The sequence below is a fragment of the Ranitomeya variabilis genome, chromosome 2 (genome assembly GCF_051348905.1).
Source record: "Ranitomeya variabilis isolate aRanVar5 chromosome 2, aRanVar5.hap1, whole genome shotgun sequence".
In the NCBI taxonomy this organism is placed as follows: Eukaryota; Metazoa; Chordata; class Amphibia; order Anura; family Dendrobatidae; genus Ranitomeya; species Ranitomeya variabilis.
Window position 1 is genome coordinate 273063998 of NC_135233.1, and position 14226 is coordinate 273078223.

At 43.7% G+C, this 14226-nt stretch overlaps 1 protein-coding gene across 1 annotated transcript; it reads left to right on the top strand.

Annotated features, from left to right (window-relative positions):
* The first annotated feature begins 668 nt into the window (after positions 1 to 668).
* On the top strand, positions 669 to 6233 carry LOC143803719 (uncharacterized). Its single transcript, XM_077281496.1, has 5 exons — positions 669 to 725; positions 3590 to 3664; positions 3985 to 4180; positions 4334 to 4496; positions 5246 to 6233. Exons 1-5 carry the CDS (start codon positions 669 to 671, stop codon positions 6231 to 6233), a joined length of 1479 nt encoding a protein of 492 aa, XP_077137611.1.
* Positions 6234 to 14226: the final 7993 nt, after the last annotated feature.

The window sequence follows — 14226 nt, forward strand, 5'->3', positions numbered from 1 at the left end:
GGCCTCCAAGTCCTTGTATGACCTCCCTACCACGTCTGGGAATGCTCCTCATGAAGAGGCAGATGTTATCCTGAGGGATCTTTTCTCAGACCTGGATTAAAGCATCAGTCAGCTCCTGGACAGTCTGTGGTGCAACGTGGCATTGGTGGATGTCCCAGATGTGCTCGATTGGATTTAAGTCTAGGGAATAGGCAGGCCAGCCCATAGCTTCGATGCCTTCATCATGCAGGAACTGCTGGCATACTTCAGCCACATGGTGCCTAGCATTGTCATGCATCAGAAGGAACCCAGGGCCCAGTGCACCTGCATATGGTCTCACAATGGGTCTGAGGATTTCATCCTGGTACCTAGTGGCTGTCAGGGTACCTCTGGATAGCACATGGAGGGCTGTCCGGCCCTCCAAAGCAATCCCTCCCCATGCCATTACTGGCCCACTGCCAAACTGGTCATGCTGGAGAATGTTGCAGGCAGCAGAACGTTCTCCATGACGTCTCCAGACTCAGTCATGTCTGTCACATGTGCTCAGAGTGAACCTGCTTTCATCCATGAAAAGAACAGGATGCCAATGTCGAATCTGCCAATCTTGGTGTTCTCTGGCAAATGCCAATCGCTCTGCATGGTGTTGGGCTGTAAGCACAACACCCACTTGTGGCCCTCATACCACCCTCATGGAGTCTGTTTCTGACAGTTTAAGCAGACACATGGATCTTAGTTTCCTGCTGGAGGTAATTTTGCAGGCTCTAGCACTGCTCTTCCTCTTTCTCATTGCAGAAAGGAGGAGGTAGCGGTCCTGCTGCTGGGTTGTTGCCCTCCTATGGCCCCCTCCACGCCTCCTGGTGCACTGGCCTGTCTTCGGGTATCTACTCAATGCTATGGACACTGTGCGGACAGACACAGCTACTCTTCTTGCCACAGCTTGTATTGATGTGCCATCCTGGAGGAGCTGCACTACCTAAGCAACTTTTATGTGTTATACTGTAAACACCACCTCATGCTACTGTACCTCTAGGGATGAGAGCAATCACAAAATGCAAAAGTGACCAAAACAGCCAGAAAAGATGAGAACAGAGAAATGGTCTGTGGTCACTATCTGCAAAACCACTAATTGCCTATAATTTCTATCTGTTGTCTGTTCCATTTGCAGAACAGTGGGATAAATTGATTCACAATCGATGTTGCTTCATAACTGGACAGGTTGATTTCAAAGAAGTGTGATTGACTTGGAGTTACATTGTGTTGTTTAAGTGTTCCATTTATTTTTTTGAGCAGCATATAAAATGTTCTAAAATACTCCATTTACTAGACACTGCACTATAGAGCTGCCATGGCATCTTAGGTCCATAAACCAGTAAATGCTATAAAACTATGGGTGAGTGAAGTAAGGTCAAACTGTGATATCTGCAATCTTATAATCTGTAAACCATCCAGAAATTTTCAAAGACTCCTCTAAAGGTTTTCAGGAAGTGACACTATCGTCTGAGGTTCTGAGAAGAGGAAAGGAAGATGTTTAATACTGAGCACTTATTGGCCAATTAATGCTCTTACTTCTAGGGGCAGCATGAAATATAAATTAATCTCATTGTTTAAAGAGCAGATAACATCAGCAATGATTTCAGAGCCGGTAGATTAAATATGAATTGGTTATTGATCGAGTTAAATGAGCTCTGAATGCAAGCAAGGACTTAATATTACACAATCAGAGCAAGGATATCCCTCTTCTAGGAGAACATTGCGGAGCTTTCCATGTGTCTGCATCATGGCATAACATAAAGAAGTGACGGGAGTTGTGTGGTAGGAATGTTGAAGATGACCATTTAGATTATACAATGTTTAGGGATTTTGTAATTTAATCAGTTAGGCTACGTTCACATTTGCGGTGTGCGCCGCAGCGTCGCCGCCGCAACGCAACGCATGCGTCGTGCGGCCCTATCTTTAACATTGGGGCCGCATGGCGCCGCATGTACATGCGTTGTCATGCGTTTCGGTGCGTCGTACGCCGCATGCGGCGTTAGGGCGCACCTGCCAGGGCGCGGCCAACGCAACATGTTGCATTTTTTGGGCGGCGCAGACTTTTTAAAAAACGCATGCGTCGTGTTTGCGTCGTGTTTGCGTCGTCGATGCGCCTTTTTTCCCATTGACTTGCATTGACAACGCAGACGACGCAAGTACTTGCGTCGTGATGCGTTGTACGACGCATGCGTTTTTCTTTCAAAAATGCAAAACATTGTCTAGACTTTGTCTAGACACTTAAAAAAAGCACTATATATATAAAAAAAGGGGGGGGGTTTGCCATTGTCTTTCACAAGGCTATCCACACAACACACAGAGAAGACACTGAGAGGAGCAACCTGCTTTCCAAACCTGTAAGTATATATTTCTCTTTGCATAATTTTTTTTCTGTGTTTTATTTCTTGTTTTTGATTTAATTTGTGCAATGTTTGCTCTGTGATATTGTACGGTTATGGCACTGTAGGTTGTTATTGAATAATAACAGTTTTTTTTTTATGTGTTTCTGATATATGCTGGCGTTTCTTGTGTGCGGCCTTGCTGGGTTTGGATTGGTTTTGGATTTATTTTTGGTTGTTCTTGTGTCATGCGGATGTTCAATGCCTTTTTTTTGTAAGATTTTTTATTGTAAAATTTGTGGTGCATGTCTTTTTCTGGCTTCTATTGTTGGGGTAACCGTATGGCGTTTTCTATGCTCATGTCTTGCTGTGTTTTATTATGCTGTTGGCATTTATTTTTCTTTCCTTGAGTGTCTTTTCTTGCTGGTGGGGGGCTACATTTATGATGTTTCATTTGTATTGTATTGTTCCGTGCTGCTATATGCCATTATATGTTCAATTGTATTATGGTTACGTCGTTTTCTGTATGGCTTCCATATATATATCTCCTGTATTGAATGTTTCCATAGCCAAGTGTGTAGTTAAATTTTTTATTTTTTTTTTTGGGCCCTTTTTTAAAAATTTCTTGTGTTCTCTTTTCTATTTGACTATGGTTTTTCTTTTGGTTGCTGTATATTGTAACAGCGGTTGTCCTGTAATGTTTATTGCTTATTATCTAGAATGGTATTTATCGCCTTTTCCAGATGTATTTCTGTGGTAGATGTCACCAGATGGTGTTATTTTGGATCATGTCTTGTTGCTATTGTAAAGTATTGCGTGCAGTTTGCTATTTCATTGTGCCTTTTTTTTCCCTGTACAGTTTTTTTATATTTAAAAATTTGGACATTGGTGTCTTTTTTTGGTAAAATTTTTTTGGGTCTATTCTTGTATTGTTTCTTCTATTGTATTCTCTTGCAATGTATGGCGTTGTGGTGTCGCTTTTTCAGTTTGCATTGTCCTATCAGTCAACAGTCAATTGTGGTTGTTTTAATTTTTTATGCCTATTTTATTGTATGTGTTAGATTTGGATGTGATTTTTTGCTCATTTTTTCATTGCAGAGCAAACTTGCAAGAATGACGAGTGAGTCAGAGTCTGAACATAGGCAATCGGCGAGGGGGAGTGCGGTGAGTAATTATGTCCAGTTGCTTACTATTCGCTGCCATTTGTAGCATTGTCACTAATTTTTGTATACATTTTTTTACAGGCTTCTTCAAGTGAGGGGGAAGGCACACAGCGGGAGCAGGGAGATCGGTGCCAAGATGTGGCGTCAGGCCGGCAAGTGAGTATTTGTTGTTTTTTTTTTATCTTTTTTTTTTGAGTAGCATCCTGCTGGGAGGAACATTAGGAGCAACCTGGTTTCACTAGGGCTGTTTACTAAGCTTAATTACATATAGCTTTTCAGGGCAGCAAGTATTTGGGGGAAGGTAACATACAGTTGAACTCCCTGCACAAAAACATTCAAAAATACAGGTGTAGAAACCATCAATATACATACATCAAATGGCAAAGGATAGGGCAAAGGTACAAATCATGCCAGGTGCTGATGATGGTTGTTTATATTTGCCTATTTGTAACCTTTTTGTTTTCTATTTTTTCTAGGTTTCACAACGGGACCACAGGGAGTGTATTGATGTGGAGCTCCTGATCTCCAGCATCCAGGAGCGTGTCCCGTTGTGGGACAGCCGTGACCCCCGGCACATGGACCAGGTGGTGTTGAGGCGTTCGTGGGCAGAGGTGGCAAAGTCGCTGTGGGATGGCTTTGACAGTGCCTCAGCGAAGGACAAAGGCACCTTTAGTGAGTATTGCTGAGACGCTGCTATGACCCATCTTGCCCGGATAAACACAACCGTGTGTGATGCTATCAACGCCTAAACTTTGCATCACACACGGTTGTTTTATCCTTTTAAAATGCTACATATGTAACCTTTTTTTTTCTTTGCATTCACAGTGAAAAAGTTGAGGACCAGATGGCGATCCATAAAGGACCGTTTCAATAAGGGGCTCAGGAATGAGGAGGAGCAATCGAGGAGTGGTGCTGCTGCGGCCAAGTCGGTTCCATATAAATACAACCGCCAATTACAGTTCCTAAGACCAATCCTTGGCCGCCGACAGTAAGTATTTTGTCCACATACCATATTGCACATTGTACATTGCCCAGACACATAACATATTGCACAGCCACATAGTTCATTGGCCAGCCACGTACATTGTGCATCCACACACATAGTATATTTACAGGCCACTATATCGCAGCCACATAGTACACGTTCTAGCCACGTATCCACATAGTACATTTCCCAGGCACATAGTGTATTGGCCATCAATGTAGTCAGCGTAGCATATTGGCCATCCACGGTATTTTTTTTAGGTTAAGCGAGAGTCCTTGTAGTCCATGACAGGTTACGTTCTGAGTCAGTGTAGTTCTGATCGCAGGAATAATGATGACGTCTCGATCACATGATCCTAACGTCATGGACATTCCTGCGATCAGATCAGCAAAGTCTGGTTTTTATTTTTTTTTAATTCTTTTATAGACCTTAAATTTTAGATTATTTTTGCAACATAGCCGGCATCTTGAAATTAGTTTTTCACACAATAATTTTGAAAAAATATGACAGGGGTATGCATTGCCTTTGGCAGAGGGAATGTACAGTCTTTTTCGGCCGTCGGTATGTCCATGATTGTTATCGTGAGCCCTAATGGTCAGCTGGCGATAACAATCAGCAATTTATTATAGGCCACACAGACTGAGAGACAGGGGATTGTAATGTTTTGATGTGTCATGTAATTTTTTTGACAGGAGTTGGCGTATGTGATAGGTTATTAATTGAAGACTAATTTTTTCATTATCTTTTCACAGGACACACAGCAGCACCCTCCAGCGAGCTCCCCCCTGTGAAGCGGAACTTCATGGATCGCCATCTGAGCCGTCACAGCCATCCCACAGCGACGGCAGGCTTGCACCACCATCATCTGGAGAACCGGCTGCCGGTACGTCAGGTTTTCCCCTGCCCGAGGCCTCTGGCGCACCTTCGTTCGGGTATTCCCGACAGCGCCAGCGGGCCTCGGACAGGTCAGTCATGCCCGAATTTTTGCACTTGGGCACGGTGTTCCAGAACGGTTTCAAGGCGTTGAGAGATGAAATGTCCAGTATGGGACGGCGCCTTGAAATCCTGGAAGCCGAGCTCACAAATCCGGCAAAACATTTCTTTAGCACAATTGCAAAAGGCATGGTGGAAAACCTTACGCCGGAACTCCAGATTTCGGTGATGCAGGACTGCAACAATTCTTACGTGAGGGCTCTGCAGCAGGCTCGGGTCGTGCAGTCAGCGACACTGCCCGTAGTGCCGTCGCTGGCTAGCATGACTCCGACTCCTGCTGCAGAGTCACTCCAGCCACCCCACCCTGGTCCAAGTGCCGAGCGACGCCACCACAGGCACCATAGCAGTGTGCCGCCGACTCCTGCTCCTGCCAGGCCCTCATCCTCCCGCAGCCATCATTCTGGGGGAGCTGCCGCAAGAGGCAAAAAAAGAAAACACAAAAGAAAGAGGACACGCACTGAGGCTCTGGCTGCTCCAGTACAAACAACAAGTAGACGTCGGGGCTCTAGCCGCAGTAGGAGCAGCCAGAGCCAACCAAGAACCTCACAAAGGCTCGTGTTGCCTCCTCCCTCCCCTGCAGAGGTGGCGGTTTGCTCCCCATTAGACCTGCCATCCAGCCTCCTGGACTATAATAGGTCAACATCCTCCTCCTCCTCGTCGTCGTCATCATCCTCATTTTCCGCTCCCCATTCCGAAAAAGATACCTACCATTCCCCCTTTGTGGCACAGGTTGATACCCCCCCCTAAGTTTATTTCCCCTTTTTTTTTTTCTGTTTCCCCCAAATAAAAAACTTTGGTTTGAATACAACAATATTTGTTCTTACTTTCATGTATACTTCTCAGCAAGTCACACCGTGCGCCGTCTACACATATTATGTGTTTCAAACAACTCATATATGCAATGTCAGACACTTTTTTTTTTACCATTTTTATTTTGCCTTTTTTGGTGTGTCTCTCATTGCTGTATGAGGTGTTTACAAACAATAAAGTGTATGAGGTGTTTTCAATCACTAGGGTATGTGTCCACGCTCAGGATTGCATGAGGATTTGGTCACGATTTTTCTTCAGTGTTTTGTAACCCAAAACCAGGAGTGGGTGATAAATACAGCAGTGGTGCATATGTTTCTATTCTACTTTGCCTCTAATTGTTCCACTCCTGGTTTTGTATTACAAATACTGAAGAAAAATCGTGACAAAATCATCATGCAATCCTGAACGTGGACACATACCGTAAAGGTACCTTCACACTTAACAATGCTGCAGCGAAACATACAATGATGCAGATCACTGCAGCATCGCTATTTGGTCGCTGGAGAGCTGTCTGTGTGACAGCTCTCCAGCGACCAACGATGCCAAGGTCCCCGGGTAACCAGGGTAAACATCAGGTTGTTAAGCGCAGGCCGCCGCGCTTCCGATGATTACCCTGGTTACCAGTGTTAAATGTAAATAAAACAACAGTACATACACTCAGAATCGCGTCCCCCGGCGTCCGCTTCCCTGCCCTGACTGAGTGACGGCCCTAACAGCAGAGCGGTCACATCACCGCTGTGCTGTGCATTCACTTTCCGGCCGGCGCTCAGTCAGTGCAGGAAGCATACGCCGGGGGACGCGAAGATGAGTATATGTACTGTTTTTTTGGTAAACTTTCACACTGGTAAACAGGGTAAATATCAGGTTACTAAGCGCCGCCCTGCGCTTAGTAAGCCGATATTTACCCTGGTTACCAGTGTAAAACATCGCTGGTATCGTTGTTTTTGCTGACAAACACAACGATACACGGCGATCTGACAAACAAATAAATATGTTATATGGTATGGTATAAATTTTGTCTTTGAAGCAGGGTAGAAAACTTAAGAAAATTTTTTTATTAAAACACAACATTTTAAAAACAAAGGGTACAAAGTTTTTTAGATAAGGCACATTACATTGGTGAACTATTTTTAGCATAGTCACACCAGAATACAGTCCAACAGTTTACTACACCATTTCATCTTGCCATGACAGACGGCCAACATCTGACACAAAATAGGCCGCAAAACTATCCCTCATCTGCGCAATTTCCACACTTGTCCTCAGAGGATGATCATGGAAATTGGGCAATGGGTTGGCTATGGTTTCATCGAGATCAACGTTCAGTCTCTCTTTGGCCAGAATAAAATTGTGGAGAACCACACACGCCTTCACCACCTCATCCACTGTCTCAGTTTTCAGATTAATGGCGGATCCTAATATCCGCCATTTTGAGACAAGGATGCCAAAGGCGCACTCCACAGTCCTTCTGGCCCTGGACAGTCTGTAATTGAACACCCTTTTCGTATGGTCCAAGCCCCGACTTGAGTAGGGTTTCAATAGGTTGGCAGACATTTGGAATGCCTCATCCCCAACCACAACAAATGGCATCGCAGGGCCTTCGGTGTGGGGAAGGGGTCGTGGCTGGGGGAAATTGAAATTGTTGCCATATAATTTTTGGCCCATATCCGAGTCTTTGAATGTGCGCGAGTCATTTGAACGGCCAAACGCACCAATGTCGACTGCAAGAAAACGGCAGTCCGCACCGGCAATTGCCATCAGCACAGTGGAAAAATATTTTTTGTAGTTATAGAAAAGGGATCCACTTTTCCCTGGCTTGGTAATCCGTATGTGCTTGCCATCCACCGCGCCAATACAGTTTGGAAACGAACACACTTCCTCAAATTTCGCGGCGTTGGCCAACCAGATATCGCTTGTAGGGACGGGTAAAAATTCTTCCCGGAGATTATCCCACAAAGCGCGGCAGGTCTCTGCAATAATTCCGGAGAGAGTGGAGACTCCAATCCGGAACTGAAATTGAAGGGATCGCAAGGTCTCTCCGGTAGCCAGGAAACTGCCAAGAAGATAAAGAAATTACATTAGTACATTGCAATTTATAAAAAGTACATTGACCATACCACCCCCAACAAAAATTAAGAAAAAAAAAAAAAAAAAAAGGGAAGATGTGAACGTAGCCGAACATATCTCAAGTCATTCAAACAGCTACGTACCGTAGAGTCACCAGCAGCCGCTCCTCTGCGGATATAGCTCTCCGGAGCTGAGTATCCTGCCTGCTGATGGCTCCTTCCACCCGACGCAGAAGATACCGGAAGCTCTCCTGAGACATCCTGGTGTACTCGAAATACTTCTCCAGGTTCTCATTCAGTTCGCCAAACAAGCTATGGTATGCTCCACGGCTCTCCCGGACTTCCAAGATAGGGTGTATCCAAAATCTGCGATGAATCCATCTCCGTTTTTCTCTTTCTCTTTGATGAGCACAGGCGACAGCATAGGCATGAGCCAAGGCTAAATCCATCTCCATATCCATGATAACACTGTCCAAGGGACGCTCCATCATGAATACCAGCAAATGGGAGGAATTCATGTCTGCCATGGTATATATACACAATTACATAAACACCAACCCTCTTCTAGCCATTGGTGGCCCTTATCTATTGTGTAGACACTTTTTTTTGTGGGTGGGATGAAGAATGACTCACTGCACAAAAAAACGCATGCGGCGCAAAACGCTGCGTTTTTTGTTGGAAACGCAACTGCGTTTACAAAAAACGCTGCGTTTTGCGCCGCATGCGTTGAACGCATGCGGCGCAAAATGCAGCGTTGTGCATGCGTTGTGTTGCGTTTTTGTCTGCGTTGTGCGTTGCGGCGGCGACGCTGCGGCGCACACCGCAAATGTGAACGTAGCCTTAGACTACAAATATTATTACATATTGCATCTTACTGCATGGATATGGCAACACTGTCATTGATGACAGGTTATTAATGAGCATTCATCAAATTATGATTAGGATTGATCATCTCAGCTGATCTTTTATGAATCGATATATGGATCCTGTAATGGGGTGAAAAAAACACATTCATACATATCATAGAAGCAGACAAAATGCCTGCCAAAGTGGCTCTCGTGAAGAAGGATCCAACCATGGCTGGTCCATATCTTTTTCCTTCTAGTGATGACAAGCTGTGCAGGATTCCCCTTTCCCGGAAGAATTTCATTGTAAACAGCAAAAGGTTGAAGAATTGTTCCCGGAGATTTAAGTCACAGCTCCCCTCCTTTCTCTCTCTCTGCACAATGACCTCTGTGAGGCACACAGAGTATACCAAGAAAAGTCAATAGTTATTTCCATACTATTGTTTGGTGCACACTTTAATAAGCCATACACATTGCATTAAAGGGTATCTGTCACCAGGTTTTGGCTACCTCTTCTGAGAGCAGCTCAGAAAGCTGTACCAACCCACACCACAACTTTATGTGCATGGTCTATTGACAGTGAGCTGCTTATCAGAGAAGGGGGCGTGGTCAGACCAATTGGCATGAGGAAGCTAGTCTAGGTAGTGATAATCTCCAGGAGATAAAATGTTCATTGTATGGAAACAACAGCACACAGCCTAGTAAGTGACCCATTCTCTGAAATCTGTGTCTCAGCCTCAATTTCATGCTGTCCTCAGATTACATATAAAAAACCTTCTGATAGATTATTTTTAATGTTAGTGGATACTGACCATTTTACTGGTATCCCTTGACAACATAATGTATATGAAGGCCTCACAACTGTCCCTACCATCACATATCATGGAAAATATGAATTGAGCTGATGGTAGTCGCATTCCCAGACAGTGTTTTGATCCTTCGCGTTATTCCTCTTTTAGCACTGGAACCATAGCAGGTGAGATGTTCACTTGCTGGAATTAGCTCACTCTTAGTGCCTTTGTAGTCTCATTTACATAAATATTCAAAGTTCATTTTTACAATGATGAAATTACCATTTGAAACCAGGAAGACATGTGTTAAGTTAACTTATTTTTACTGCATTACTGAGCAAAGTAATTAGACTGCTGGACAGGTTCCCTTTTAAAAAATTACTTATTTGTGCAAAAATTTAGAGAATCAATTTTGCAGGACTCTGGTCCTTCAGCCTTGTCAGTAATCTAAGACTGCTGGACGAGAGGCCTGAGAATCTCCTTACCTCCTAGCATTCCCGAATCTCCTCACCTCCTAGCATTCCCGAATCTCCTTACCTCCTAGCATTCCCAAATCTCCATATTTCCTAGCATTCCCAAATCTCCTTACCTCCTAGCATTCCCAAATCTCCATATTTCCTAGCATTCCTGAATCTCCTTACCTCCTAGCATTCCCAAATCTCCATACCGCCTAGCATTCCCGAATCTCCTCACCTCCTAGCATTCCCAAATCTCCATATTTCCTAGCATTCCCAAATCTCCATATTTCCTAGCATTCCCAAATCTCCTTACCTCCTAGCATTCCCAAATCTCCATACCTCCTAGCATTCCCGAATCTCCTCACCTCCTAGCATTCCCAAATCTCCATATTTCCTAGCATTCCCAAATCTCCTTACCTCCTAGCATTCCCAAATCTCCATACCTCCTAGCATTCCCAAATCTCCTTACCTCCTAGCATTCCCAAATCTCCATACCTCCTAGCTTTCCCGAATCTCCTTGCCTCCTGGCATTCCCCAATCTCCTCACCTCCTGGCATTCCAAAATGTTCTTACCTCCTAGTATTCCAAAATGTGCTTACCTCCCGGCTGTTAGGAATACATGCCTTGGATGCAATTGTCCTCCTCCAGTTTCCAGACTGTGCGAACCCGTCTGTCCGAGCTGGGGGCAGTACTATCACTTACTTGGGTGCTGCGACTACTAACGGTGGTGCCTTGTGTGTAGTAGTGGTGAACTATGTTGAAACACGAAACGCTATGCTTCCCACTGGTTGTGCGGCCTGAGAGACATGGGACACTGTGTCTCCTGGTTGTCAGGCAATGTAGGACTCTGCCTTGCCTGGTGTTAGCCAATGGTGGGAATGTGCGCACTCTGGTGAGCAGGGAGTGGCTCCCTGGACAGAAGGGGAGTAATGCATCCCTGATCGTTATCCTTAGATTTGGACTGGTGATTTAAAGCCTGCTTCTAATCCAGTTCAGTGCTGTTTATAAAGCTCCCTTGCGTAGTGGTATGGTGAGTGCTTCCTGGTTGGGTTCTGGATGCTTCTCAGTACTTGCTAATGGTCATTATTGGCTCTTCCTTATTAGCTATTGTCCTGGAGTTTGTCTTTGGTTTTCATTTGGGTTTTATGCTGCTAGCTTCGGATTTACTGTTGTACTTGACTGTATATCATTCGCATCTCCAGACACCAGTTTTGAGACTGCGCTTTTGCATGTCCGATACGAGTTTCTACAGTGTAGTTATTCCTGCGCCTAACACTGGCATTCCTGAATCTCCTTCAATCCTGGCATTCCCAAATCTTCTTATGACCTGGTATTCCTGATTCTCGTTACCTTCTGGCATTCCCAGCTCTTGTTTTGATTAGTAGGGCTGGTGTAACGTCCTGTATACATCACGAGTCACGACACCCTGAGATTAGTGACCCGGCTGAAGTCCAGACCAGCGTCCTGCAAATCAATTCTCCCATTTCTAACTGGGGCTGAGGGATAGCTATCAGTCATCTTTTATGTTTTTCCAATATTAGGTGTGTTCTAAAAGATAAAGGTAGAAGAAGAAAGTGATGTCTGGCTAATTGAAGAACATCTACTGTACAGCATCAGCATGTACTTGTTTTTCATTGCTCACAGATATGTGTGGTAACAAAGCAGTAATGGCAATAATCTGTGTTTATTCCATCAGTATAATCCTTTGTGTATACAGTTACCGTTTTATGTAGCAGAATATCTCTTTATTCACATCAATTACCACAGTCACAATAGGACAGATACATTTGTTGCAGAATCGTTACTAAGAAATGTTTGAACTCGTTATGGTTTCTCTTCGATTACTTCAATAGGAATGTTTTCCGACAAAATGTACCAAATAGATCATACTGCAGTTTGTAAAAACCTTTTAAACCTTTTAATCCTCATATTTTCAAAATGCACCCTCCATAAAATGTCATTCTTACAAATATAACTTCTGGTTACTGACAACTACATGTAGTTAAAAAGCGTATCCTCATACTGTACCGGAAAAAAATATCTCTAAATTTACTGTAGTTTAACAATATGTGCAGAATGATTTGGTAATTTGTATTTTTGATTATTCATTTTATTACTGAACAACTACAGAGCTGATGATGAATCCAATGTGTTAATAAATGTGAAACCTGAATATTTATTTAACAAACTAAAGAGAGCGTTTGTCTTTCTTAGTGCTCAAATTCATCTGTGCTTAAAAACTGACGAGTGTAATACAATAAAAATTCGGATTGCACTCTGAGTAGGGTTAGTCAATGAATCTGTGTTCATCTATGATTTTTGTTCTTAGCTTGGATAGGACTGAGAAAAAAATTCCAGCATGCTGTGAGTGGCCATGTAAATTGGATGAGACACGGCAATGCAAGTCAATGGGTGCCAGAAAAACCCATCTCATAGGAAACCCGATATTTCATCAGCCGAGTACAGTAAATTCATAGCCTGAACTGTCACAATAGAATAGATATATAGAAAGAAAAAAATGGTGTGGGATCCTTCATATTTTTCTAAACCAGCTGAGAGAAAGCCGACAGCTGGGGACTTAAGTCTATAGTCTAGGAAGGGTTTAGTAAGCATGGAGCTTCCCAGGCTATTAATATCAGTTCACAGCTGTCTACTTGGCATGGGGGCCTCCTTATTGTTAATAAACAGCAAAGGCTAGGCAGACAGCGGTGGAATCATATTAATAGCCTTGGAAGGGTACATGGATATTGGCCCTCTCCCAGACAAAGAACATCAGTCAGTCTGTCAGTTTCCTAATCTGCTGGCGATCTATTTTTTGAGCAGCACCAACCACAGCCCCCAAAATAATGTTCACTGAGGTGTACTGTTTTCCTTCACTGATAATCTCACAAGTTCTCAATAGGGTTGTTTAGGTTCGGTGAGGAAGGGCCATGTCATTATTTTTCAGCTTTAAAGGCTCTACTGGCAGCCAAGCAGTTGAAACTTCGATGCATGCGATGGAGCATTGTCCTGCATAAAAATCATGTTTTCCTGAAAGATGTAGTCTTTTTCCTGTACTACTGCCTAATTGCAGTGTCTTCTAAAAACTGGCAGTAGGTGTAACTAGCTCATTTTTAATAATACTCGCCCAGAGCAGTACCCCACCTCCACCTTCCTGGCATCTGAGTGGAAGTGGGGGTCTGTGCCAATTCCTGGTCCAGCCACAGGCCCATCCATCTGGTTTGACAAGAGTCATTCTCATCTTATCAGTCCATAAAACCTTTGAAAAATCTATCTTCTGATATTTCTTGTCCCAGTCTTGACATTTCCCCTTCTGTAACTTTTTCGGTGATGGTCGGGTTTCAGCTTTCTTTCCTCGGTCATGCCTTTGAGCACTGAACACCTTGTTCTTCTGGGCTTTCCAGGGAGGTTGCAGTTCTTGAATATGGCAGCATTGTAAAATAATGGCCTCCTGGTCGCTTCACGTTTGAATCTTCTGAAATCTTTGGCAGTGAAAGTGTCTTTTTTTCTCAACATATTTTTTGCGACCCTGTTGACTATTTGCCATGAAACTCTGTGATCACGTCCCAATATTTTAGCAATTTCAAGAGTGCTGCATCCCCCTGTAAGACTTGTAACAACACTTGATTTTTCAGAGTGGCTAAATCTCTTTTTTGGCCCATTTTTCCTGAGGAAAACAAGCTGCCTAATAATTCTGCACGTCTTGATATAGCATGTTATATCCTTAGTCCTCATGCTCTTCATTACACAAATGCACATCACCTGATCTG